The sequence below is a fragment of the Lacerta agilis genome, chromosome 12 (genome assembly GCF_009819535.1).
Source record: "Lacerta agilis isolate rLacAgi1 chromosome 12, rLacAgi1.pri, whole genome shotgun sequence".
NCBI lineage: Eukaryota > Metazoa > Chordata > Lepidosauria > Squamata > Lacertidae > Lacerta > Lacerta agilis.
In genome coordinates, this window is record NC_046323.1 from 6,984,894 (window position 1) to 7,012,140 (window position 27,247).

The window sequence follows — 27,247 nt, forward strand, 5'->3', positions numbered from 1 at the left end:
CTAGAATGGATCAGTTTCTTTGAGATTTTGCTCAGTATCAACTGAACGTTTTAGGCAACTTTAACAAGGAGAAGACATTATGGATTCATATTTGGTATTTAGAATGTCGGCTATAATTTTGACTGCAGCAGGTGAAAATCAGGGCTATATAATTAAAAGCTACTGCTGACTTTCATGAGGCAGATGCACACTCTTGAAAACAGAACTGGTATGAGAAAGTCATGAGTGAAGAGTTAAAACATGAATACCAATTTTTAAACCACCAAAAGTAGTCTGATATAGCTGGCAATGGGGAGGGGCTGTTCACACTTAGTGTTTCTTGCCTCTCTTTCTCTTCGCCTGTCTAGGTTGTGAGTGAGAGCAGGTCTCAAGCTTTTGCAGTTCAAACTGCAAGTAAACCCTTGTGCCAAACAAGTTACATTCAAGCAAAACAAGAACAATCTTTATTTTCTTTAGAACAAAATATACAGCAGAAGCATTAATAGTCTTTTGAACATAGTAACCTATTTTTTACACATTGATGATAGATGAAATCCCTCATATTTACCAACCCTCCTCTTCCAACAGGCTGGTAGCAGTAAAAACCATATGGAAATAAACTTAGGTTTCATTTCATTTAAACCATGATTAGATAACTGATTTCAGGTTGTGTCTCAAAACCAGCCTAGAATGATTGATATTAATTTGTTAAGTGGTATAGAAACTGGAATAGAGGTATTTCTAGTCTATTTCATACTGTAATATAATACACATTTCCAAATACTTGCAACATTTAAAAAAATATAAAAATCACTTTCTCTACTGTGCATGATGCAAATATATGTTTGTAATAGGAAGCACCAGCACATGAAACAGCCCTACAAAATACCAAGTTAGCAGCCTGATTCTAAACACTTGTGTGGGTCAAAATGTTCAAACACCAGCATAATACCCTTTCAGTAGCCATAAAGCACTGTACTATGCAGTATGTTGGCACCAGTCAAGGTGTTGCATCTTGAACATTTACTTGCTTGTGGAGCAAGTATTAAGATCATACTGTTAGATATAATGGGGTGAGGGTGTTCCTTTGGGCTGGGCACTGCTTTTACATTTGGAAGGGTATTTTTTTATTTTACTTTAACATGCTCTTGCCATTTTCTATAGAACAGCACATGTATTTGAATTTGAAGCACTTCATGTTCTTAATTTGGCTTTAGATCACATCAACATCATGTGCCCTATTAGGGGTAGAATTTGCATGCGGTACTAACCAGCCCTTAAAGAATGTAACTGAAAATAGGGGTAGCCAGTGAGTTGGCTGTTTCTAACGTGAATCCAACAACAGCTGGAGGGTACCACATTGACTACCTCTGCATTACAGGAACAGCAAGACTTAAGCCCCCCCCCTTTAGAATTGTCACTACAATACTAGCGTAAATGACAGTGCTTGCATTTTAGCTGGTGCTTTCTTGACGTGAAGTGCTTCAAGCAAGAGTGCTTCAATGCGCAGCATGTGATATTTCAATAATACAAGTAGCACTGCTTTTTACACTTTCCAGAATAAATTAAACTGCCGAACCTCAAAACTGCAATCAGTGGCTAGAAAAGAAATGCTATTCATATTAAATTTGAATTATTTTCCCTTACCAGACGTCCATCTAATTTAGTCTTTCAATACCCTTTTGCAAAGATGTGTATGTCACCCCACACATTTAAAATACACTAATGTGCTTATGCTGTTTTTTTCAGTGTATATTACGACTACCTGCTGAATCCAAATTCTGTGATTGTAACTACTACAGAACACACAGTAATCATTTTCAATAGTTTTACAGTTCATTCCTGTATTTGACTTGTACAATTAACTACCTGCCAAATTTTTCCCTGTAGTAAAACTATAAACATAAATTGGTCACTCAAAGATGATGGCTACTATAAACACTTGTACAGCGTATTGTCATGTACTACAAGCGATCGCCAAGGAAGAGAACACATTTTAAAAGAATTACCAGCTTTTCATACCATCTTGTCCCTAAGGATTTTGCTGATCCCTCATTATGGTGCCTGTGGATTAATTGGCAAAAGGTGTTAGTAAGATGCCTCCTAATTTGTGCTCCCTTTACGGAAGGATGAAAACCAACAACGATGTAACAATTCCAAGGAACTCCCAAGAAAAAAAGCAGTCCGTATCAGCTTGCCTGCAGTGCAATGACTGTCATGGCATGTCTAGTTCTATAGTTTCAATAAAAGGGTAACATCTCCATGCCACAGCATCCTCGTAAAATGTTTTCTTTAGGAGCACAGTCAACTTCTGTGGTTAGAAATAGAACTATAACTAATTTATGGGCTCATTCATTTGAGGAAAAGTAGTGTAGAAGAAAACAGGGTTTTTTATGCTGGCTATATTATTTCAGATATTTGAGTAAGCTTGAAAGCATAAATTGTTTCTTGCAAACAGTACTATATACATAGATTATAGCAGGGCACCTTCCAGTTCATAACAGCACCTATGAAAAATACATAGGTGTGTGAAAATTGCACATGTGTACTGGTAGCAGACCACAATTGGTCATTAATTTTCATAATGCCTATGTGGAACAGGTATGAAAAACAGCTGCACACAGTGGTATACATGCTTCTCTCATGGGATGTCAATCTACAGGAAAGTTGGGTGAAGTAACCCAAACTGCTTATATGAAAATCTTTCTTGAAGTGCAACCGTAGCCATCTCTGAAAACTGGGTCTTTGAGATTTGGCCAGAGTACAGGAATTCTGGTTGGGGTATGCTGTGACAACTTTGGTGCAGAATGTTACATCATTAATAAATACTCCGTTCCCTAAAAGGATATGAAGTAAAGCAGTCTAGCTATAGTACACCTGAATTAACACTTTATATTCCACATCCATTTAAATCATTGCAGTTTGGAGAAGAAAACCAAGAAGGAATGGGGAAGAGACTTGAACTGGTAGTTGTAAGCAGAAATAATATGATCTAAGGCAGGCATAGGCAACTTCGGCCCTCCAGATGTTTTGGGACTACAACTCCCATGATCCCTAGATAACAGGACCAGTGGACAGGGATGATGGGAACTGTAGTCCCAAAACATCTGGAGGGCTGAGGTTGCCTATGCCTGATCTATGAAATTCTTTATTTTGGTAAATCCTTCATATTGTAATGTCCTACACTAAGATGAATTACTTTACTAAGTCCAAGGCAATCTCGTGGCAATCCACAAAACTCACTGGCAGAAAGCCAAGTAACATCTCGTTACAGTCATTTCTCAAATGTCTGCTAACCTACACATTAAATTAGAAAATCCTAAAGCAGCTAGAAAAGGGGAAAAGCACTTCTGACTCTTGCATTTGGAGTCTTAACTGTGCTAGAGAGGTAGGTATTTGGTTATAGGTATTCACTAGTGAAAGTTTTCGAACAGCCACTGTTGGATGCAACACAAGCAAATGGGAACGTGAAAGATGAAAGCTAAATTGAAAACAAGGAAATTGCGGTTACTGAGCAAGAGTTTTTTCTGCTAAGAGGTATCTTGGGTGATAATTCCAAAGAGGTAACAAAAATATGGTAAACCTGTGTATTTTAGTCAGTATTAGAACTATCTTATTTCCATTTTATCCATGACCTTTAAAAACAAACTTCTTAAAACCTAAGTGCTAGCAGCTAGAATTGAAATGAGCTGGTGCAAAACTGCCAACAGCTGTTCAGATCAGCTGTCATTTAGGTGTTTTAAGTGTTAAACTGGGTGTGCACGTCTCATTTAATCTGCATTTGTTTCACTTCATTCCACCCACAGGTGCAAAAGGTTGCAACATTAGGCTGTAATCCTCTGCACAAGTTGGTTCCACTGAAATGAAAAAAGATCTATCTTCTGCATTTGGTATGGGAGGGTGGAAATGAGAGGTCAGTTTTCTGTTCCAAACCTAGTTGGCCCCACTCTTTCTTTTTTTCAAGAAAAAGTCTAGACAGCTGGAGTTAATACAACAAAATTTACATAAATCATTATCAACATCCAAAGAACAGCACACACTGAAAAATAAAGCCCGTCTTACAACAAGGCTTGTATGCTACTGTCGTTACAAAGGCTCAGATTTTAAAAAAGAGGCATTAATGCAAACTGCAGTGACATCCTGCGATGCAGCTTTAAAGGCCATTCCTTCATCCTCATGCTGCCTGAATTCATCGGCGTGTTTCTAAAAGCAAAACCACAGGTCTCTTTCTCAAAATGAATGTAAGGGCTTGGTCCGCTGCAAAGCAGTTATTCCCCAAGGCTTTGTGTTGACTGGGTGAAAGTAGAAAGCCATGAGGACATGGCTGATTTTGCACTCGTGAGAGCTCCTCCAACTGACTGACCTGGATTTTATAGTAAAAAGAAGGGAAGGTTAGGCAAAGGTAAGGCTAAGATGAGAGCAATTAATAGCATGATGTTTACTTTGAAGTAATTCCCATTAAGTTTAATAATAATTTATACCCCGCCCTCTGGGCGGCTTCCAACAGAATGTTAAAATACAATAATCTATTAAACATTAAAAGCTTCCCTAAACAGGGCTGCTCTCAGATGTCTCCTAAAAGTCTGGTAGTTGGTTTTCTCTTTGACATCTGGTGGGAGTGCGTTCCACAGGGCGGGTGCCACTACTGAGAAGGCCCTCTGCCTGATTCCCTGTAACTTGGCTTCTCGCAGCGAAGGAACTGCCAGAAGGCCCTCGGAGCTGGACCTCAGTGTCCGGGCAGAACGATGGGGGTGGAGACACTCCTTCAGGTATACTGGACCGAGGCCATTTAGGGCTTTAAAGTTCAGCACCAACACGTTGAATTGTGCTCGGAAATGTACTGGGAGCCAATGTAGGTCTTTCAAGACCGATGTTATGTGGTCTCAGCCAGTCACCAGTCTAGCTGCTGCATACTGGATTAGTTGTAGTTTCTAGGTCACCTTCAAAGGTAGCCCCACATAGAGCGCATTGCAGTAATCCAAGCGAGAGATAACTAGAGCATGCACCACTCTGGCGAGACAGTCCGCGCGCAGGTAGGTTCTCAGCCTGTGTACCATATGGAGCTGGTAGACAGCTGCCCTGGACACAGAATTAACCTGCGCCTCCATGGACAGCTGTGAGTCCAGAATGACTCCCAGGCTGCGCACCTGCTCCTTTAGGGGCACTTACATCTAGGTGTAAAAAGCAGATTTCTCAAACTGACAGCCTCTTCTTTTGGCATTCTCTACAACATTTCTAAAGTTGGTTCATACTGCCAAAGCTTGGGGTGAACACTCCACAGGTCTGTTTAAGTATGCAACACTCATAAGCTATCTCTGGAATTGGTGGTTTGGGGAAAGTGAGCTGAGGAGTATGCAAGGCTGGGGGAGCTCTCCTCATTGCAGTAGAAAACTTGATGGCTGAGATGATAGGCATGTGGAATCTTACAGCTTTCAAATGCCAAAAATGAGGGGTGCTAAAAAGATTTAACATGACTTGGGAATTCCAAATATATTTTGATTAAGTTAATATAATTTCGTTCTGCTTGGTAAGTTAAGAGGTGTGTAAAATTGTATAGAAATCATTGAAAATGATTGCCAAGTACTTGCATTTATATTGTATATTACTTATTGTTATTTAGCATTACCTGACATTTGCAGAAGGTAAAATTAAAATTCTTTGGTTTTTGTGGTTTTTACCAAGCTAGATGTTGTCCAATCACAAAAACAGTAAGATTTGAATTCCTCACACCCAAAAACATATTTTTAAGACCCCTCACTGAAGAAATATGCGAAGAAGTTTCACCTCCCCAAATGACACATCCTACGAACATAGTGCTTCAGCTAGTTTCCAGCTATCCCTTCATTTACGGAAGGTAGCAACATTTGCGTGCAGTTGGTGGAGATATACACCACCCCCAAGACTCTTGAAACAGGCCGTGGAAGTTAAGGTTTCTGTTTGCAGCATACAAGTGTCACAGCACATACTGATTTCCAGTTACGAAGCCTCTTACCTACGGCTCTTCCTGTCTGTACAACATTCCGGCTGGTTGTAACCATGGCATTTCCAATCTTCTTACCCCGTTCACTATTTTGTACAGAACTAAACGAGAGGAAAATGTCACAGCATCATACAACTGACTTTCACTGTTTCCAAGCATGTAAATTGATTATGAAACTAAAGAAAGGAGTTGGCAATAAAGAAAGAAAAATCCCTAGTAGGCAGATACTTTTATTAGGCCAAGGTACTAGATTTAAATGGTAGATATTAAGCCCTGTGGTCACTAACTCTCAAACAATAATAAAGGTTCTTTATAATATTGTAAGCATGGATATAGATCTAGTTTGCACATACTGTTAAACCATAGTTGTAAAACTCAAGGGCACTTTAAAAATGGAAAGAATTAGAAACCATGGAAATATAAAAAACAATGATACAACTACTATATTTAAAGCAAAAGTTTTATGAATTTGGAGGGAAGAGACTCCTAGCAAGCAGATGGGGGGGGGGAATAAAAACAACTTTAACAGGTGCAAAGACCAAAATGGGGGAAAGTATTTTCTACTAAAATTTCTACTAAAATGAGTTTTTCCTCATCTGTACTATTCTAATATAAGTCCATTCCACTCAGAAGAGATTCAAAACTTTCTGGATACAATAACACCACCAAGTTTGGGTAATGTAGAGGCAAAACTTATGGAAGAGCTGATTATAGAAAGAGAGATTAAATTAATTTTTTTTTTAAAAAAGGTAGGCAGACCCCAGGCCCAGATAGGTTCTCCAAAGTATTTTATAAAGCATTTAAATCTGATGGTTACACATATGACCAAACTATATATTGATCTGAAGAAGTGTGCATGCACACGAAAGCTCATACCAGGAACAAACTCAGTTGGTCTCTAAGGTGCTACTAGAAAGAATTTTCGATTTTGTTTTTATATATTGATGTTCTAACTGAGACAGATTGCCACCAATCTGGAAACAACTGAGGATAGTAGTAATCCTCAAACCATACAAGGACCCCTCAAAGGTAGAATCTTACCATCCACTTTCTGTACTTAACCTGGATTATAATTCTTTCTACAGCAGAATGGTCAACAGAATGTAAATTTTTTTTAAAATGAAAAATGCATTTATCTGGATCTGGTTGGTTTGTCCTGGGCCGTAAGATTACAGACCAAGTTATAATAAATGTAATTTATTATGGTAAACAAACTATTCCATCGAGTGCTGCTTTGCGCAGAACGCAAAGTCTGTACTGTGTTCGCACAAGTGTGGCACAGGCAGGCACAGGGGATGAATGAAGTGGGGACTTTTGAGCAATGTGCAGCAGCATGCTGCTTGTTCACGTTAAACCACAGCTTATTTTAAAACCATGGTTTAGTGTTATGTGTAAACTGGGCCACAGAGTCAATCTGACAATTATTGTGAACATTTCAACAGTCATCGCCTGCCAGAATACCAAACCCCAGTTAAACATGAAACTATGCTCGCCAATTTACAAAAATCCTAGCCTTTAAAAGCATATTCGGTTATGGTACTTACTGTGACAATCTTAATTTTACATCTGAAACCGAGTATTGGCCTTGGAATGGGTGACTGAAAGGCGTTTTGGAAGGAGGTGGAAGAGAAGAGAAAAACAGAACACAAATTTAAAATGTTTTGAGCGTTGTAACAATAAAAACAGAAACCATAAACCATTCCTCTCTAACTAGACTGAAAACATTAACATTTCTTGACTCCTGGGTCTGATCAGTTTGCATTGGGGGGAGGGGGAGATCTCAGAGGTCCCAATGACTGTACAGTGGACAAAACATTTGGCACTGATCCATCTCTGAATTTCTTCCCTGGGTTACAACCTGCTGCTCCTCTGAAATGCCTTCCGTTTTAAAGTGGCTGTTCAGTTACACCACAGTCACTTCCAATGTCCTCCAGTCTTCTCTCCCACTTCTGACTCTATGGGACAGTGGCCACAATGAGGAGCCAAGGGCCTCTGCACCTCCAAACAACTGTTTAAGTAAGTATTTGTCGGTGCGACAGTGCAGCAATATGGACGAAATTAAATTCTTGGCTAAAAGCCTCTGAAGTTCAGTTGGAATTACTTTCAGATAAAATGGTCAAAGCAACATCAAAAGCACAGATACATCCTGCTGTTAGGGGCTTGGAAGCACTAATTGCATGAACTGTGTTGTGTTCTGATCTTCAGAAACAGGACAAATTTTGGCCACCTTACAGCAGGCAAGCAGGCAGAGAGTACCATATTCTTGTCTACCTAAAGAACAGCGTTCAAGACAAGCTAAATGCAGAACATGCAACATCTGAAGCACAAGCAAGGAGAAAGATATGTGGGGAAAGTGAGTTCCATAACTAAAAGTTTGTAATTTTGAAGCTTGATACTACTAGAAAACAGAGAATTATTGCTTATGCTTCCTGGGAATTAAATGACAGACCTAGGAAGTCACAGATGCTCAAGACGACAGCACTCCACTCCCTACTTCTTCCATACAAACATTTAAGCTAAAATTTCTTACCTGGGATTTACCTCTGCGAGAGCTGGGTGCTTATTGCTGTTCCACACTCTGTAATTGTGTGTATTCTTCCAAGCTGCTACAAAGGTTGTTCCAAAGTCTGATAGTATTTTTTCACTGTCTGGTGAATAAAATAGATAAGAGAAACCTAAGCAGTTTCAGTACTGCGTGTGCATGCAAAGAAGCGAGCACATTTTAATTTTTTAAAAAGGCAGTGTGCACCTTCTGCATAGTAATACTGTCAATGCAACACAGCAACAAATAGAAAGGGGATGGTGCTGGCTAACAGACTGGATTTCCACATGTTTGAAAGCCCAAAAATCTTTCATATTTCCCCCCTTGATGTGTTGTGTATCACTGTAAACACAGGTGTGCAAGGGCTGGTGCCATCCCTGATTACGTCTAGGACAGTGATGGCCAAACTTGGCCCGCCAGTTGTTTTGGGACTACAATTCCCATCATCCCTGACCACTGGTCCTGTTAGCTAGGGATGATGGGAGTTGTAGTCCCAAAACAGCAGGAGGGCCAAGTTTGGCCATCCCTGGTCTATAACAAGTCACTGAAAGACAGCTCCTCCACAGCTGTTTTTCAATGGCATGGTGTCAGCAGACAGAAGAAAGACAGCACCCTCATATATGCACCTGGGCTAGCATTCAAGAATAGGAGTGTGGACTTGGGACCAATTGGCAAACAGGCAAATCTATCCTTCCCCACCCAGTGCGGAGTGGCAGCTGCAACTGCCAAGAAGCAAATAAACAACTGGAAATAAAAGGTTTAATTAGTGAAATTGATGGGAAGTTAAAACTAAGCAGATTGTGCAATTAAGTTATAAAAAACAGCTTGAAAAGAGACAGAATTTTAAGAAGGAACTAATCTGGATTTTAACTGGATTTGGAGAGATGGGACCATTTCTTCCCATGCATCTGATATAAAACACTCCAAATCATCACACAATCCTTTAGACAGAGCCAAGTGGTTTGATAGTAAAACCTGGATCTGCGTTACTGTGTGCTAGCATGTAGCATCAGATCAGATTAAGAGGCAGATTTAGGGCTGTGCAACCAGTTTGGTCGCACTAAGGCACTGCAACTATGATGTAGAATGGAAGGAGAGAGGCAAGGGGGCAGCAAATTCTGGCATTGCACAGGGTGTTGCTAATATTTGAGACCCCAAGACCTGCCACTGAGATTAGGCAGCGGCAAGTCTCATGGACAAGACTCTCTCTTGGGCCTCAGACAAACCTCTGCATGGGCCTGTGAGAAGCAGTCCCTCTTTATAATACAGCATCAGGGCTTCCATACGGTTACTAACCAGGTCATACCCAGATCCCTATATTTCTTTGTCCTTTCCTTTTACTCTTCCTAGTTACAGCTGCTAAGTATATTCTTAGAGGATTTTTTTTTTAATGAAAGCAGTGAAACCAGGGTTTACCTGGCTGCAGAGTAGCAGCAAGCAGCGCATGGAGATATGAGCCAAACTGGGCTCGAATCCACTCATCTCCTCCTTCCCAGCCAGTGCCGTCTAGGAAGACATCGTCCCGGTTCTCAGTTACGTGCTTCACCAAGAAGTCTGCAAATCTCAAGTCAGCTGTTGTGGGATTCAGAACCTTCCTGAGCTCTGGATCGTGGACTTGAACCAGAGCTTCCTCAACCTGTCGAGAAAAACCCAACATGAAATAGCAGTGCAGAGGAAAAACTAAACAACCTGAGCCGAACTCTTAAGAGGAGCTACTCACTTCTGTTGAACCACAAGCCGCAACTGATGTGCAGTGCTGCAGCATTTGGAGATGAAACTCATTCTGACTGCACAGTTGCAGGTGGCAACAGTGGCTTATAACTAACTCAGCCACCAATCAACCATCTCTAGTCCCTACAACAAGCAATCAGCTTCTTTTTCCTTGTGATGAACTGAGGTATAGAATAGACCACAGTGAATTTGGGGTACTGGTCCTGGTTTTGGGGAGGCAGGGCTGAACAGTCTCTCTCTGGGTCTATTTCAGCTCTGCAACTGGATTGCTGGAGATGGAAGGGAAGTTCTCCAAGCAATGTTGCCACTCCATGGGGCAGGTCTCTATGTGTTACAAGGAAAAGATGTGGAAGATTCTTTCAAGCAACTACTATGTGGGAGCTGCAGTCTGTAGACTGGACACTAAGTCAGTCTTTTCTGGAACAGTTCTGCATGAGTGGAAAGAACCATTAATTTTACTCTGGGTATTTGAAGAGTGCCCAAATGCGGTCCTGGAAATTATGTTTAAGATCTGCTTCCCTCCTACCATAAAGAGACGAAATAGGACTTGGGATAGGAAGAATCTTCCTGTTGGGTAGAATATATTCAGTAGTTAAGCAATTGTATTTGTTAGGAAGTATGACCCTTTGCCAGCCGTATCCTTATTTTTATGGCACATGTAAGGACGTTCAGTGGTTGCTCATGAGTAAAGCGCCAGACGCAGAACTTCTAACACTAAGTTCTTTATTGTGCACAGCTATATACAGTGGAGCAAAAGATCAAACGTCCATCTCATCCCTCTGCAGAGTCCAGGAATGACCCCTTCCTGTTCTTTGTCCAGCAAAAGAGGTGCGGGATTCTGAACCCCCGCCTCCCCCTTCCACGTCCTTCCGGTCTGCGCCCTTGGAGTGTGGGAACCTGACCCCGTTCCCCACTTTCCCCTTGGCGTTGAGGCTCTGCGATCCTGTCAGAGCCCCTGCACCGCCTTCCTGCCTCCGACTCCCCCTCCCCACTGGAGGAATGGTAGCTTCCGGCGGAGGAGGGGGAGGACGAGCTGGTGAAATGCACAGGAGGTTCCCTATACTGCAAACGCTCCCGCGATCCCGCCGATTGCGGTGAGGGGGGGGTTTCCTGACAGCACATTTTACCCCAAAAGCTTCTTTTCAAAAAAGAAAAAGAAAAAAAAAAGCTGCCATTCAGTTACCCGCCTATGATATAAAAGAAAATGATTCATACCTCTACAATAGCATCACTTAGATGCTTTTGCTGACGGAAAAGGATGTTGGTGGCTCCTGCAACAAACCCACGAATGGTTATATCAGACAGGAGATGGTGTTGTTGCAGCGCCATGTACGGCAAGCACAGGTATCCCTGAAACAGATAAAAGGGAAGAAGGAGATCAATGTGAGAAAGAAAAAAGGTTGAAGAGCAGGAGCTGATACTTTAATATGCTGTGGTGTTGTAATGAACAAGGAAAAAATAATGAAGATTGCAATTGCAATTTGAACTGTTACTTCTTCATCAGTTAACAATTACACAGTGGAATATTGCTCTGTTGAGTTAAACTATTACTGTCAATAAATAAGCACGAAATCTAGGCAGGATACAGATTCAGCAAACTATATGAACACACCCTGTGCTCATACACGGCATCCTCCCAGACATACAGATGGGAGCAAATATGAATTACATCTAAAGCAGACAAGCTGCGGCTTGAAGCCTTTGCTGTGGGTTTAATTGGAAGTGAATATGAAAGGAGAAGTGTGGGAGGGAGGGAACATAGAAATGCAAGGCTTTTTTTGTAGTAACGCCAAACCAATGTCTTGTGGTTCCTTGCTTTAAATACGCCCAGTTGATGGTGCCTGCATTTTATAGTTGTCAGATAAAGGGCAATGAGAACAGATTGATCTGACTGCAAGCCCAATTACTGTGACCTTCGGAGTCTCAGCAAAGAACATAAGGACAGAACGTACTATGCTGGGAAGTTGTATATGAGTAAGGCAAACTGCAAAAAGCCGAGCGTTTCATTATTAAAATTTTATAGGAAACGGTCACCGCTAGAACACTCTTGCTTTGCGACTACTCACTTTTAGAATTACACCCCCTCCCCCAGTAACAATGCAGTAACATTGTGAGTTTAACATGGGAATTTTACGGTGGAGGAAGGGGAACTGTTTTTAAGTGAGTAACCATGGAAGAATTACATGGAAGTCAAGCTTATGATACAACAGTACCCTATAAAAGCTGAGTATGTAAACATATTCTGAAAGAAGTTGATACGAGGTTTTCCAGCTAGAGTTTCACAAAATTAAGATTACAGAGCACATGGCTATAGTTTGCGTTTGTCTGCCATCAATTACGCCAGTATTTTCCAGGAAAGTTTACTATTTTTAAGAAGTCTTTGAACAAAGCACTTTTATGTAGATTATACCCTAATTTTAACTGATGCTATTGAAAGCACAATAATTTTAACTTATAAGTAGAATCAGTAGAATTATGGTGCTGGAGGAGACTCTTGAGAGTCCCATGGACTGCAAGAAGATCAAACCTATCCATTCTCAAAGAAATCAGCCCTGAGTGCTCACTAGAAGGACAGATCCTGAAGTTGAGGCTCCAGTACTTTGGCCACCTCATGAGAAGAGAAGACTCCCTGGAAAAGACCCTGATGTTGGGAAAGATGGAGGGCACAAGGAGAAGGGGACGACAGAGGATGAGATGGTTGGACAGTGTTCTCGAAGCTACTAACATGAGTTTGGCCAAACTGCGAGAGGTAGTGAAGGATAGGTGTGCCTGGCGTGTTCTGGTCCATGGGGTCACGAAGAGTCGGACACGACTGAACGACTGAACAACAACAACAACAAAGAATCAGTAACTCTAGCCCACTTCCAGCTGTTTTAAAAATTGTTCTGTTGACTTGAAAGACTAAAGACACATAGGGGGGAAAGGAAACAAACATGAACTGGGGCACTTCCTCATACTATCTGGACATGAGAGACAAGAATTCCCATACTATAATATCTGTAAAGTTGTTTAGCCCTTCAGACCGCTTCGCATGGTGCCCTTCCAACGTTTCGGTCCAAAACTCCCATATCACCCTTGACCATTGGCCTTGTTGGCAGGGGCTTAGGAGAGTTGGAGTTCATCTGGGGACCCCCACCTTGGCTACCTCTGGCTTAAGGTATCAACATGCTCCTTGACATTATCTTACTTGCAGGAGCCACCAGATTTATTTATGTCTGTCAGCCATAGTAGTCAATGGGACCCAGATATTCCGGAGGTCTTTTCTAGACCAGCATTTCCAAATCTGTGGGTTGTGGCCCGCAAGTCGGTCATGGGCTTTAGTATTCTTGCTTGGATGTCTCAAGTTACAGATACAAAATCAGCAAACATGCAGTTAAAATTCATGAAGCCGATGGCTGCTGAAGACCTGAGGTCCACCATTCATGTGACAATAAACTGGTGGGTGACCATTCCAAGTAACCACTTTTTTACACTACTGTATCGACTAGCATGAGTTTGGCCAAACTGCGGGAGGCAGTGAAAGATAGGCGTGCTCTGGTTTATGGGGTCACAAGGGTCAGACATGACTGAATGACTGAACAACATACTGTATATTCTGGTGTATAAGACTACTTTTTAATCCAGGAAAATCTTCTCAAAAGTCGGGGGTCGTCTTATACGCCGGGTGGAGAATCTGCGGTCGAGTATATCTCAAACTCTATATTTTAACTGGAAAAGTTGGGGGTCGTCTTATACGCCCAGTCGTCTTATACGCCGGAAAATACGGTAGATAATCCCTTAGTAGTGAGAATGTAATGAGTGTTTCATACATGGCAAGTGCTGGAAACCGGCAGAGCTAGGCTAGGTCCCAGGCTCACCAAGTCAGTGTTGCTCTTGAGACTCTTTGTATGGAATAGGGACATAGGGCAATATTCAACCAAGTCTTGCTCAGAGTAGACACATTAACATTACTGAAACTAAGCCACGTGCATTAACTTCAGTGGGCCTATTCTGAGTGAATTGCACTGAACACTACCCATAGGAAGCTGCCTTATACCAAGTCCAACCAACAGCCCATCCAGCTCATTATGGTCTCTACACTGACCGGCAATGGCTCTTCTGGGCTTCAGACAGGGGAAATTCCTAGTCTTTCCTGGAGATGTTGGGGACTGAACCTGGGACCTTCTGCATGCAAAGCAGTTCTCCACCAATGACCTATGACCCTGGCTAGATCAGAGAAAGTGTTTGCTACTTCCATCCTAGCAGGGCCCTGCCATGAATGAGCACACCCCACTTCCTGGTGATGGCACAAAGACTCTGGGGTGTTTAGTCTCTTGTTGTTTTTTCTGTCCCACTCCCTTTGGGTATTAAGATATCCTTGCAGTTTCCCAAAAGGTTAACACCACTGGCCCTGTCAGCACAGCTGCCCAGCTTGTATTACCAGGACAGGGAAAGCTGGAAAGCTTGTGCTGTGCTTTCCCTCCCTGTCACATTATTGTATTTCCCCCCCCCCCTCTAATTGTGGAGCTCTGATCAGATACCTCATCCATCTCTCTACAACTGTGGCAAATTTAAACTGTGCAAGGTTTGTTATGACCCCATGGCATTCACCATCCAAAAAAGGAGACCTTGTAGAAAATGGGTCCTCACCTTTTCAAAAGAGGGGCCATAATGTTTTGTTGACTGGCTTACTAAAGGAATTGCTTATTTGTTTTTAAATATTTGCAGTCCACCTTTATGAGTAGCACTTGCTCCAGGCAGCTTACCCAATGAGAGGATAAAAATACAACTTTGCAACAAGATAAAAAGCAACGTGGAAACTTTCCAGAAGCCAGAAAATGGGCTACAGTGTAACAAAGTTAAGTGAAGAGAGGATAAAAGAAGTGGAGATGTGGAATTTGATGTTTATTTGATAAGAATAAGATTTAGGATTTAAGATATGTGGATTATAATTGTAAGACTAATATTAAATGCAAGAAAGTAGATTTAACAATGTCACAAAGTTACTAAAGAAGATCAGAAATGAACGCAAAAGAGAGGATGTGAGGAAGTCCCAAGCTTAGGATTATAAAGAGGATAAGGATGAGTAAATAATTGTTTTGTTTGTGTGTATTTTGTGTGGTTTTTTGTAGTGTATGTATTTGTGTTTTGTGTATTTCTGTTATTAAAATCCAATAAATTCTTTTGGGAAAAACAGAAGCCAGAAAATGCCAGGTTACCTTAGTGAAAACAGCTAACGGCATGCCATACTGGTCCTCTTCCAAACCTGATATAAGGCCAGGAACAAAGACGGCGTGTCCTGTGTTAGGCTGAGGTTGCACAGTAATGGGAATGCTTTCAGAGACTGCAGGTTCCTTTGGAAGGATTTCAGTCTGTGCTGCTACTGCAGTGATTTCACCTTCTCCTTCTTTCAAACTGGGGTCCTCCAGGATATTAGGATCCAAGGTTTCCCAGTCACTTTCAGATGATTCTGGAGAAGTGCGTGAGGGAGGTTTCAAATGCTGCCCATTGTCCCTGGAGACGTGTGCTCCATTGAGATTGTCCTCGGTCTGAAACAAAGGTACATCTACTTTCTCAGTATCCCGTTCTTGGTTTCCTGACAACGTTGGGCCTTCTACATCTGCTTCCACGTTTTCGTTGGAAAGCGCCACAGTGGACAAGGAAACATAATAATCCGTAGGAGGCGGGACTTCCTGCTGGCCGACATCCTCTGAAACACTCTTCCTTGGCCGGTACTGTGAACAGTCAGTGAGACCATGCTCTATCATACCTAGAAATCATAAAAATCTCTTTGATAATAGCATCATGAAAAGTGAGTTTATCATAAATACAAAACCCATTGCATACTTTGAAAGCTACCTTACAGCTCTGTATCTGAAGCCTCCCTTTTCCCTGAGCAAATATGCTTTAGTTGAGATTCCTGCATGGCGGGGGTTGGACTAGATGACTCTTGGGTTCCCTTCCAATTCTACGATTCTAAGAATGATCTTAGATTTCCATGCACAGTATATTTATAGCTTGAAATGCAGTTCCTTATACTTGCTAAAATATACCATACTACTGTAGTGATCTTTCATGAGACAAGCAGCTGTATCCGAATGTCATTCTAATCTCTGGTTTAGCAATACCTGAATGAACGTAGCCTTCTTTCGGCCTTGACATTTCCCTTCCCCCCCTCTTACTGTGTGACTGGGAGGAGTAGTTCTGGTTAACTCTGATTTTTCATGTGGTCTGGGCCAGCAAACTGTGGTTAGCATTAACTATGATTTGTTTCAAACAATCCAACTTCAAACAGTGATTTCAAAAAATGGCTTGCTGAAACCAACCACAGCTAATCACAGTTCTAGGTTCAGGTGACATGGGAAACTGTGTAACATGCTTTCTATTGTTGTAAATACTTTGCTCTCGCTTACCAGGAAAGAGTGATAAGACGGTCATTAGTGTTCCCACCAGCCTATTCACTGGAGAGATATAAAACAGAACCTGAAAAGGAGGGAGGTGGGAATGACAAGCGTTAACTTCTAGAGGAAGAGAAGCAAGAACGAAAAACAAACAATGGCAGTTCATTACGCCCAGAATGACAGCAGTACGTGACTTTCTGAGGCATAATATTCAGATAATTGTTTAAAGAAGAGCATGCAGAACTCTGCAGCACTGGAAATAGGAATCACAAGCAGCAATTTTTTTAAAGCATTAGACACAATTTTTCCTATATTGCAGTTTAGATAAATTATTCAGGGATGCCCCAACACCATCTATATCTAGAGCCTAGGAGCCAACAGAGTACTGTGTGCTGTTAATAGTTCTTGGATGCGTCTGGAGCCAGGTCTCGTGGTATATAGTCTTAAGTCAGCATGGACCTGCTCTTAGTTAAGGCCTATTTTTCTTCAAAGAGTTTCACCCGCTCTTTTGTTTCATGATGAACACCTAAACCCCTCCTCTTCTGCAACATTTGTAATCTCCTCAGCTAGTTCCAGCTATACAGCTGCAGGAACCCTCAGTGCCCCAGCTGAAGACTGTACCTAGAAGCAGAGGATTTGCTACTCTGCGTTTGGTCTTCCTTCCTCATAGGTTCAAGGAAACATCCCGCAGATTTCAGTGCATTAAAATGGGAAGGGCAAGTATGACTTGACACTCTGGAGCACTCTTGCTTTTATGCTTTGTGACATGTAAAAAGTTCAGATTAATAATCTTTCCCCCGTGTTGCTGTAGCTATAGTAGCCTGCAGCTTCCAGGGGTCAGCAAACTTTTTCAGCAGGGGGCCGGTCCACTGTCCCACAGACCTTCTGGGAGGCCGGACTAGATTTTGAAGGGGGGGAAATGAACGAATTCCTATGCCCCACAAATAACCCAGAGATGCATTTTAAATAAAAGCACACATTCTACTCATGTAAAAACACCAGGCAGGCCCCACAAATAACCCGGAGATGCATTTTAAATAAAAGGACACATTCTACCCATGTAAAAACATGCGGATTCCCGGACCGTCCGTGGGCCGGATTTAGAAAGCGATTGGGCCGCATCCGGCCCCCGGGCCTTAGTTTGCCTACCCATGATTTAATCCCTTCCACCCTTCATTTTTAAACATACATGGCTACTGGATGAATATACACCAAGGGTACCCACAGGCGCACCATAACCTCCTATGGTGCCCGCAAATGGTCTCAGTAAATATCCTCAATGCATGAGAGACGATTTGCTCTTCCTGCCCAGTTCCTATTTACATTGGCTTGGCTTCTACTACACGGAACATACATTCTTATAAGCCTGCCCATATTTTATTACATGTCAAGGCTGTGACATGGTCTGAGCAAAGGAAAGGTGCAGAGAGCTTCTCCCTGAGAGTAAGCACAGTGCTGTCTGATGTAGGTGCCTTTTCCCCAGTGAGGCGGGGCTGAAGGAGATATGCCTGTACCATTTTGTGGTACAGTCCTTTTCTGCTCTTTTGTATCTGGCAGCCATTTTGTGTTATGCTGCCTTGCATACAGCTGTCTCTGTACATTTGCATATCTGTATACATATAGCCACACCACAACTTTAGCAAAGCTCACTTACCTTTGCCATGGCAACTGCTGCTGAGCTGAAACATTAAAAAGCAGGCAAACAGAATAGGCACGTCTCCATACTAGCTAACTGCGTGCGTGGGATAGCTCATAACATCTATCCAGAATGGCTTTTAATCCATATTCCATTAAACTACGCCATTAAGCAAGTCCATTTCAGTTCTTTCTGCCAACTTGGGGAGAAGGAAAAGATCTTACCTTTTTCTCTAGGAGAATCAGCTTAAAGAGTATTAAGACCTTCAAAACAAAGAGACACAAATCTTAAACAGCAGCAATAGGTATGCATATTAATATTTCATGATATCATTTCCATTTCAGAAATGCACAATAAATATCTGAACAAATGATTTCATTCACTTTTATAACCTGGCTTTTCTTTTAAAATACTCAAAGCACCCAAAAGGATCAATCAACCAATTAAACAATTCATAGTGGCAGCACAGATGAGTCATTATATAATTCTAGGTTTTAGGCCCAGATATGGGACAGAAACAGCTTTGGTCATCCTGGTGGATGACTTACAATGAGAACCAGACAAGATCACAACACGATTCATTTTCTTTGACCTCTCAGTAGCATTCAGTACCATTAACCACGGTATTTTCTGGCCCGTGCAGCTGGATTGGAAAGGGAAGGAATAGTATTACATCGGCCCCAGTCCTTTCTGGAGGTTTGGTCCCAGAATATGTTACTGGATGATTTCTCTTGTAGCCAATACCTCTGGCTTCTGGAGGCCCTATAGATTCTATTCTGTCCCCCATGCTGTTTATCTTCTATGTCAAACCATTGGGAGAAATCACCCAGAAGTTTGAGTTCAAATTGCAGATGATGCCCAGCCCAAGGCAGCTATTCAAAGATGAAGAAGGGAGATACATTGCAATTGAAATTAAAGTACAAGGCGAAATTTTTTTGATTCTGGGACTTTATGCACCTAATGATGGTAAGTCAATTTTTTATAAAAAGATCCATGACTTGCTGCTGGAATATTTGGACTATAAAATAGTATGTCTCGGAGATTTTAATGGGGCAGTTTCAACACTAATGGACAGATCCCAGAGGGCCAAACTAACAAATGAGGGGAAACTGCCGAAGACTTTTTTTGAAATGGTGGACAATTTAAATTTGGTGGATACTTGGAGGCTAAGAAATCCTATGGAAACAGAGGCAACTTTTTTCAGTGAACCTCAGCAGTCATGGTCGAGAATAGATTATATTTGGATTTCGAACGAATTGACACCGAAATTATGCAAAGCAGAAATTGGCCCTAAAACATACTCAGACCATAATCCTGTACAAGCAAATCTAAAACTAATTTCCAAGGACTCTTTTAGATGGAGAATGGATGATACCTTGATGAGAGATACCAAGCTGGTAGAAAGGGCAGCAAAAAAGATGAAGGAATATTTCCAATTCAATTTAAATTCGGAGGTGGAAAAGAGGACTGTTTGGGATGCAAGCAAGGCAGTAATGAGAGGATTCCTGATAAGTGAAAAGGCAAAAAAGAAGAGACAACAAAACGCAGAAATGGAAAGACTTTTGAAATTAATCCAAGGAAAAGAGAAAGAACTAAGAGGACACCCTAAGAACCAAAAAATTCAAAAAGAAATTAAATACTTGCAATCCCAATATGCTAAAATCATAAATCAAGATATCGAATGGAAGATCAAAATGATGAAACAGAGATCCTTCGAGTCAGCAAATAAATGTGGGAAACTACTAGCTTGGCAATTAAAGAAAAGACAAAAAGCAAATATCATCAATAATTTGGTAGTAAATGGAAAGACGGTGGAGAATCCAGAGGAAATTAGATGGCACTTCCAAAAGTTTTACAAACAACTGTACAAGGAGGAGAAGATAGATGAAATAGAGATGGACCAATTCCTGGAGAAAAATGGATTGCAAAAAGTCCCAGAAGATAAAATAAGAATACTCAACCACCCTATTTCGATACAAGAGATTGAAGATGCAATCAACAATATGCAGCTAGGAAAGGCCCCAGGACCAGATGGCTTGACTGCAAAATATTATAAATGTCTGAAAGATTGGCTATCACAGCCTTTAAAAGAAGTTTGCAATAAAATGCTAGACGGAGATAGGGCACCGGAGACATGGAAAGAGGCCTATATCACACTGATTCTGAAACCAGATACAGACAAGACTATAATGAAAAATTATCGTCCAATTTCACTTTTAAATGTGGATTATAAGATTTTTGCGAACGTCATGGCTACAAGATTAAAAAGGGTGCTCAAAGACTATATACATAAAGATCAAGCAGGTTTTTTACCAGGTAGACAATTAAATAACAACACAAGAATAGTTGTGGACATTTTAGAGAAACTGGAAAAAAACATAAATACGGATGCGGCACTGATGTTTATAGATGCAGAAAAAGCCTTTGATAATATCTCTTGGACATTTATGAAGAAAAATCTGGAAAGAATGGCAGTTGGACAACGATTTTTAAATGGCATTAATGCCATTTATACAGAACAAAAGGCAAAAATTATAATCAACAGTGTGATATCGGAGGAGATCGGAGTGGAAAAAGGAACAAGACAAGGGTGCCCTATCTCCCCTTTATTATTTATTACGGTCCTGGAGGTTCTTCTAAATATGTTACGAAAAGAGAACCAGATTAAAGGAATAAGGGTGGGAGAGAAGGAATATAAGGTACGTGCCTTTGCAGATGACTTAATGTTATCCCTACAAGACCCTGAAAGTAGTGTCCCCAAAGCATTGGAATTAATCGAGAAGTTTGGGCAGGTAGCCGGCTTCAAACTCAACAAACAGAAGACCAAAGTGCTGACTAAAAATATGAAAACAGAACAAATATATGAGCTACAAGAATCTACTGGCCTCAATTTCGCTAAGAAAGTAAAATATCTAGGGATCAACCTCACTGCAAAAAACCTGAACCTGTACAAGGATAATTACGAGAAGTTGTGGACTGAGATAAAAAAAGACTTAGAGATATGGACAAGATTGAAACTCTCACTAATGGGCAGAATAGCTGCCGTGAAGATGAATGTTTTACCAAGGATGCTGTTTTTATTTCAAGCCATTCCAATTTTAGATAAGTTGGACTGCTTTAAGACATGGCAAAAGGACCTATCAAAATTTATATGGCAAGGAAAAAAGCCTAGAATTAAATTTAAGATCTTAACGGACTCTAAAGAGAGAGGAGGCTTTGCTTTGCCGGACTTAAAGATTTATTTTGAAGCGGCGGCCTTTTGCTGGTTGAAAGATTGGTTCAAATTGGAAAATACTGATGTGTTGGATTTGGAAGGCTTTGATAATATGTTCGGTTGGCATGCCTATCTTTGGTATGACAAGGCTAAGGTCCACAAGACTTTTAAAAACCATATTGTTAGAAAAGCCTTGTATCAAGTTTGGTTGAGATATAAAGACTTGTTAGAGAGAAAGACCCCTAGATGGATTTCACCGGTGGAGGCCAAGGCCTATAAGAGACCTAATATGTCTGCAAGATGGTTAAGATATGCAGATATATTGCAGCAGGAGGGTGAAGTGTTTAAATTGAAAGGTTATGACCAGGTAAAAAGTGAGGTCACCGACTGGCTGCAATATCATCAAATATACGAGATATTTAAAGCAGACAAGAAGATTGGTTTTCAAGTTGAAAAATCAAAACTGGAAACAGAGCTAATTGAATCGAACTCAAAAAACCTTTCCAAAATGTATAACTTGTTGCTAGAGTGGCATACGAAAGACGAAATGGTTAAATCAACAATGATAGATTGGGCAAAGGATGTGGGACACAACATTATGATGGAGGACTGGGAAAGATTGTGGAAGGAAGGTATCAAATTTACAGCCTGTAATAATTTAAGAGAAAACATTATGAAAATGGTTTATAGATGGTATTTAACACCAGTTAAGATTGCTAAGATGAACCCGTCAATGACTAATATGTGCTGGAAATGTAAATCAGTGGAAGGTACCTTTTATCATATGTGGTGGACATGCCCAAGGGTTAAAGCCTTCTGGGATAAGATTTACAATGAACTTAAAAAGGTAATGAAAATTACCTTTAGCAAGAAACCAGAGGCTTTCCTTTTGAGCATGACCAACGAACAGATACCCAGTCAAGATAGAGTATTTTTTATGTATGCCACAACAGCAGCTAGAATTTTATTGGCAAGAAATTGGAAGGGTGAAGAGATCCCAACGGTGGAAGAATGGCAGATGAAGTTAATGGAATACATGGAGCTTGCTGAACTGACCGCGAGAATCCGAGACCAGAGGGAGGAGAAGGTGTCGAAGGAATGGAAGAAATTTAAGGACTATTTAGTTAATGGTGTAAAACTGAATATCTGAGCAGAATTAGCTGTTGAATAGGCTTTAGCTTGATAAATTTAAGTTAAGGGTTTGGTAAGAATTTTATAGTATAAGATATAAATAAGAATGTCTAAAGATTTGAGAATAGATTAAGATTTATGTTTTTAGTAAAGGAATCTAAGGACAAATAAGATGGTTAATAGTTATGAAAGCAGATATATAGCTACCTAAAGTATATTTGGATCAACAATGCAGTGGAGGGTGTGGGGGAAGTCCTCTATGCTTAGAAGATAGAATAAGAACGAGATAAAGATAAGTGTTTAGACAGGTTGGTATATGTTTTTCTTATGTTTATTGTGTTTTTGTTTGATTTGTTTATTGTTTCTGTATTTTTATTGTATTTGTGTATGTTTTGTTCTTTTATATATGCATATGGAAAATAATAAAATCTTTAAAAAAAAACAAAAAAAAAACAAATTGCAGATGATGCCAAACTCTGCTTCTCTTTTCCACCTGTCAATCCCAGGGAGGCTGTGGAAATCTTAAATAGGTGCCTGGAGACAGTCCTGAGGTGGATAAGGGTGAATAAACTGAAACTCAGGCCAAATAATATACAGGTGCTATGCTTAGGGAAGGAAGCTGACCCGGACACAGGGGTACAACTGCTGTTTGATGGGCCTTGACGTCCCTGAAGGAACAAGTTTGTGGTTTCTCTTGGGTTCAGCACTATTTTTGGAAGCACAAGTGCCTTTTTTTCCAGGGGAAACCGGGACGCCACCTCTGACCCTATCTAGAGGGACTGGACCTTGTCTCTGTAATCCATGTGGTGGTCACATCCAAAGTAGATACTATAATACACTGTACATGGAGCTGCCTCTGAAGATGATTTGGAAATGTCGGCTGTCGAGTTTGATTGCTAGTGGGTGCAAGATGATCAGAGCACGTGACACAAATTCCGGGCCATGTTTGAAGTGCTAGTTTTGATATTTAAAGTCTCAAATGGTTTGGGGCCATGTTACCTGAAGGCCGTCTACATCAGTACAAGATCTGCCTTGAAAGGAAGCTGCCTCACAAAAGGTCAGATCTTTTGTCCATCTAGATCAGTGTTGTCAATACTTAATGGCAGCAGCTTCCCATGTTTTTAGGGGGCGTGGGCCTGGGACCTTCCGCATGCAAAGCAGATCTTCTACCACTGAGCTACAACGCTTCATTATTAAGCATCACATTCAGCCCAAACGAACTAAGCCAACTATCAACCACAGAACAGTAACTTTTACAAACTGAGCGGTCTTAGTATATTTGAGAATGAATCCCCTAATGAACCTTGCTGCAGCAGATGCATCTTCACTGTTTGTCAAAAGCAGAGCAAAGGCAGAAGTAGATGTACCTCCCTCAGGATGCACACCAGGAAGAAACATACCTTGTGTCTAAACTGAAGGACAAGATCTCGTGGAGACAGGCCTAAAAGTAGGGACAGCAAAACAGTTAGCACACCTTAGTAAGAACCACCAACTCTTCCTGCTTATAAATGTAGAGAAACCTGCTGGCAGAAGGATTAAAAGACTTTGTACTATTTTCCCAGCATTTAGGGGCAAAGAATCTGTGTGAGCTTACATGGTTCATTGATCACAAATGCACATTGGATTTTAACTACCAATAATAGTTGACTGCCTTCTCCTATTAAAGCCAGGAGGAAGGAACATTATCTGGCCCTTCTCCTCTTAATAGGCCTTTAATAATCCACTCATTACTTTTGAATAAACATGATTTTGAAAAAGCATCTGAGCAGCTCTCCTCACCCAGCAGCGAAAATGACAAGCATTCTATGTAAAAGGAGAAAAGTGACAGGTTTATCTAGCCCCGTGACTGATGGGGAAAGTAATCACAATAATTAGTACATTATTTAGGCGCACGCAGGCTTGGCATTAGATTTTAGTACCAATAAAATACTTTAGGAAATGGAAATTGAACATTTGTGTTATTTAGTAAATATTGCTTACCAAGATAAACTTGTGATCCTTCCAGGGGGCTTCCTCCCAGCGAGCTATTCATATGCTCATAAAGTTCCTGAAAAGCCATAAATTTTGAAAGCATTAAAAACACTTTCTAAATGCATCTACTAGAAAATAAACGAAAAGGCTTCAGACAGCACGGATCTGCCAAAATACTATACTGCTAAGATGATTCTTGGCATTATTTTCAATGAGTCATGAAATACACAGACATCATCACAATGGACTTCCAGAGATTCAGCTGGAATCCAAAGAGATCCTTTGGTAGAACCCAGAGCGGCTGTAAACCCAATGGGATCTTTGACCCTTTTTAATGTGCTACACCACCAATGGCATTTGAAAATCCTCTCATTTGCAATGGGGTTTGGGGAAAAGCACTGGTTGAGAAAAACAACACATAGTTCCCCATGGCTCATTCTAGAACAGCCTTTCTCAACCTGGGGTCCCCAGATGTTCTTGAACTACACCCTGACCACTGGCCATGTTGGCTAAGAATGATAGGAGTTATAGTCCAACAACATCTGGGGACCCAAGGTTGAGAAAGGCTGATCTTGGAACACAGGGCACTGCCTTAAACTGAGCCAGACCCACTCGTTTACCTAGCTCAGTATTGGCTATGCCAGGGTTGGGCAGAAAGTAGACTGGGACCTACCTAATAGATCCCTGGGTGATTTTCAGTAGATCAACAAGCATTTTTGACTCACAACTATTAAACAAAAGTAGCAACAAAATGGCTCTTTGTTGAAATGAAGAAAGCTTGGAGTAACCAGGAATGGACTTTGGTGGGGAAGGACTATGAGGTTCTGGGCCTCAAAAACAAACAAACCCCAGGGTCAGAATTCTTTGATTCTAAGTGTGTGCTTTTTTTGCAGCAGGTGGAGCTCAGTGTGATAGCAAGAAAACCCCAAGGATACCACAAGGCTGACCACCCCTGGGTCTTCACCAGTGGTAGCTAACATAGTCTGTTTGAGATACTGTTGGACTCCAACTTCCATCCAGCTGGTATGGTCAGTGTCCAGGGATTATGGGAATTGAGTTCATCAACATCTGGAAAGCACAACATTCACATCCCCTGGTCTATTTTCTTTATTTCATAAAAAAAATACACTGCTTGGTTTAAACACGCATGCACCCACCCCTCAAAGTGGTTTGCAAAAAGATAAAACAAGAAAATCAAGAAAAAGAAACCTTCTGAATGCAAACAATGGGCCTTCTTTTCTATCCTGGCTGTGGACTCCAGTGAGTTCACCTATCTCTCAGTCTGCATGGGCTTCCCCATTTGCTTCAATGGAAAGGAAAGCTACGCAGGTAGAAATGAAGGAAGGGTGACTTTAAAGTTTAGGAATCAAATAGATAATAAGGAAAGCCCTCTATGGTTCATAGGTCAGTATCACACAAGAGTTTGCATTTCTATACAGAAAACTTACCTTAAGTATTGAAATTTGTGAGAAGTCTTTTTCTTCAAAATAGGCATGTGTAATTAGCTGCAGCTTAGCCTGGAGTAGCCCATACAGAGGCTTGAAAGGAAAACACATAATCATGTTACATCAAGAAAGGCAGGTACACAGTCAAGGACAAAAACAGCTACCCTTCAAAGCAAGTTACAGGTAGGTAGCCGTGTTGGTCTGCCATAGTCAAAACAAAATAAAAAATAAAATTCCTTCCCAGTAGCACCTTAGAGACCAACTAAGTTTGTTCTTCGTATGAGCTTTCGTGTGCATGCACACTTCTCATGCACACGAAAGCTCATACGAAGAACAAACTTAGTTGGTCTCTAAGGTGCTACTGGAAGGATTTTTTTTTTAAAAATCTTTTGTTCCTTTAAAGCAAATTACACATATTGATCTCAAATTGATGACAAATGACACATACATTAGGTAACAGTTTATTTATAATGATTGACCATGTCAGTCATCCTGCTGTCAAAATGAGCAATAGTTTATTAATGTGATAGTGTTCCTATCTGAGCAGAGTCCTGTGATAAAATACAGGCAAAATCGGGCTGCCTTGCTCCATCTGAGAGCTGGTGTAGAGTTACAGTGTTGGACCAGGGAAACTCAGGTTCAAAACCAATGTTCAAGTCAGCCGTGAAGTTCACCGAGTGAGTCTGGGCCCATCACTAACCCTCTGTCTAACCTGCCTCATAGGGCTGTTGTGATAAAACAGGGCAGAAAGAACCACACACACTACCTTGAGCACCTCTGAGTAAGAATTGGATAAAAATGCAATACATAAAGAAACATAAATAAGCTTTGCTTGCGCAAGTCAATTTCTCTATGAAGAATCTCTCTCTCTCTCTATCTCTCTCCTTATGCAATTCAACTCCAGAATCTAACTTTGAGTATCACACTCACAAAAAGTATTTCACATCAGGTAGTTGTTACATGAGGTGTGACATGAAAAGGCATGGTTAGAGAGAGTTAACGTGGCCTAAAAGCTAAATTTCTGGATCTTGGGTTGGGAGCTGGGCAAACCATGCTCCAGATTCAGTTCCTCAACTGTACAGTGATGGACCTCACAGATCTGAACGATGATAAAGAGTACCAAGTAGTGTGACCAGAAGTGTTGTGTTTCCTATTTCACTTACGTACAAAGCTAAGGGGGGAAAATGCTCTGGGATGAATTAAATTAGAAATGCTGTCATTTTTCGAGCTCGCAAATG

General features: G+C 40.9%; 1 protein-coding gene across 1 annotated transcript in view; it reads right to left on the bottom strand.

Moving 5' to 3' along the window:
- Positions 1-3,963: 3,963 nt before the first annotated feature.
- Positions 3,964-27,247, bottom strand: part of AVL9 (AVL9 cell migration associated) — a 36,879-nt gene continuing 13,595 nt past the window's right edge. The window contains exons 5-16 of the mRNA XM_033165361.1: positions 26,013-26,102; positions 24,574-24,640; positions 23,994-24,034; positions 18,473-18,511; positions 16,625-16,694; positions 15,431-15,981; positions 11,448-11,582; positions 9,918-10,137; positions 8,490-8,607; positions 7,504-7,557; positions 5,972-6,060; positions 3,964-4,342 (exon numbers count right to left, since the gene is read on the bottom strand). Coding sequence (XP_033021252.1) covers positions 4,248-4,342; positions 5,972-6,060; positions 7,504-7,557; positions 8,490-8,607; positions 9,918-10,137; positions 11,448-11,582; positions 15,431-15,981; positions 16,625-16,694; positions 18,473-18,511; positions 23,994-24,034; positions 24,574-24,640; positions 26,013-26,102 — 1,569 coding nt within the window. The 3' untranslated portion in view covers positions 3,964-4,247. The remainder of the gene's footprint in view (positions 4,343-5,971; positions 6,061-7,503; positions 7,558-8,489; positions 8,608-9,917; positions 10,138-11,447; positions 11,583-15,430; positions 15,982-16,624; positions 16,695-18,472; positions 18,512-23,993; positions 24,035-24,573; positions 24,641-26,012; positions 26,103-27,247) is intronic.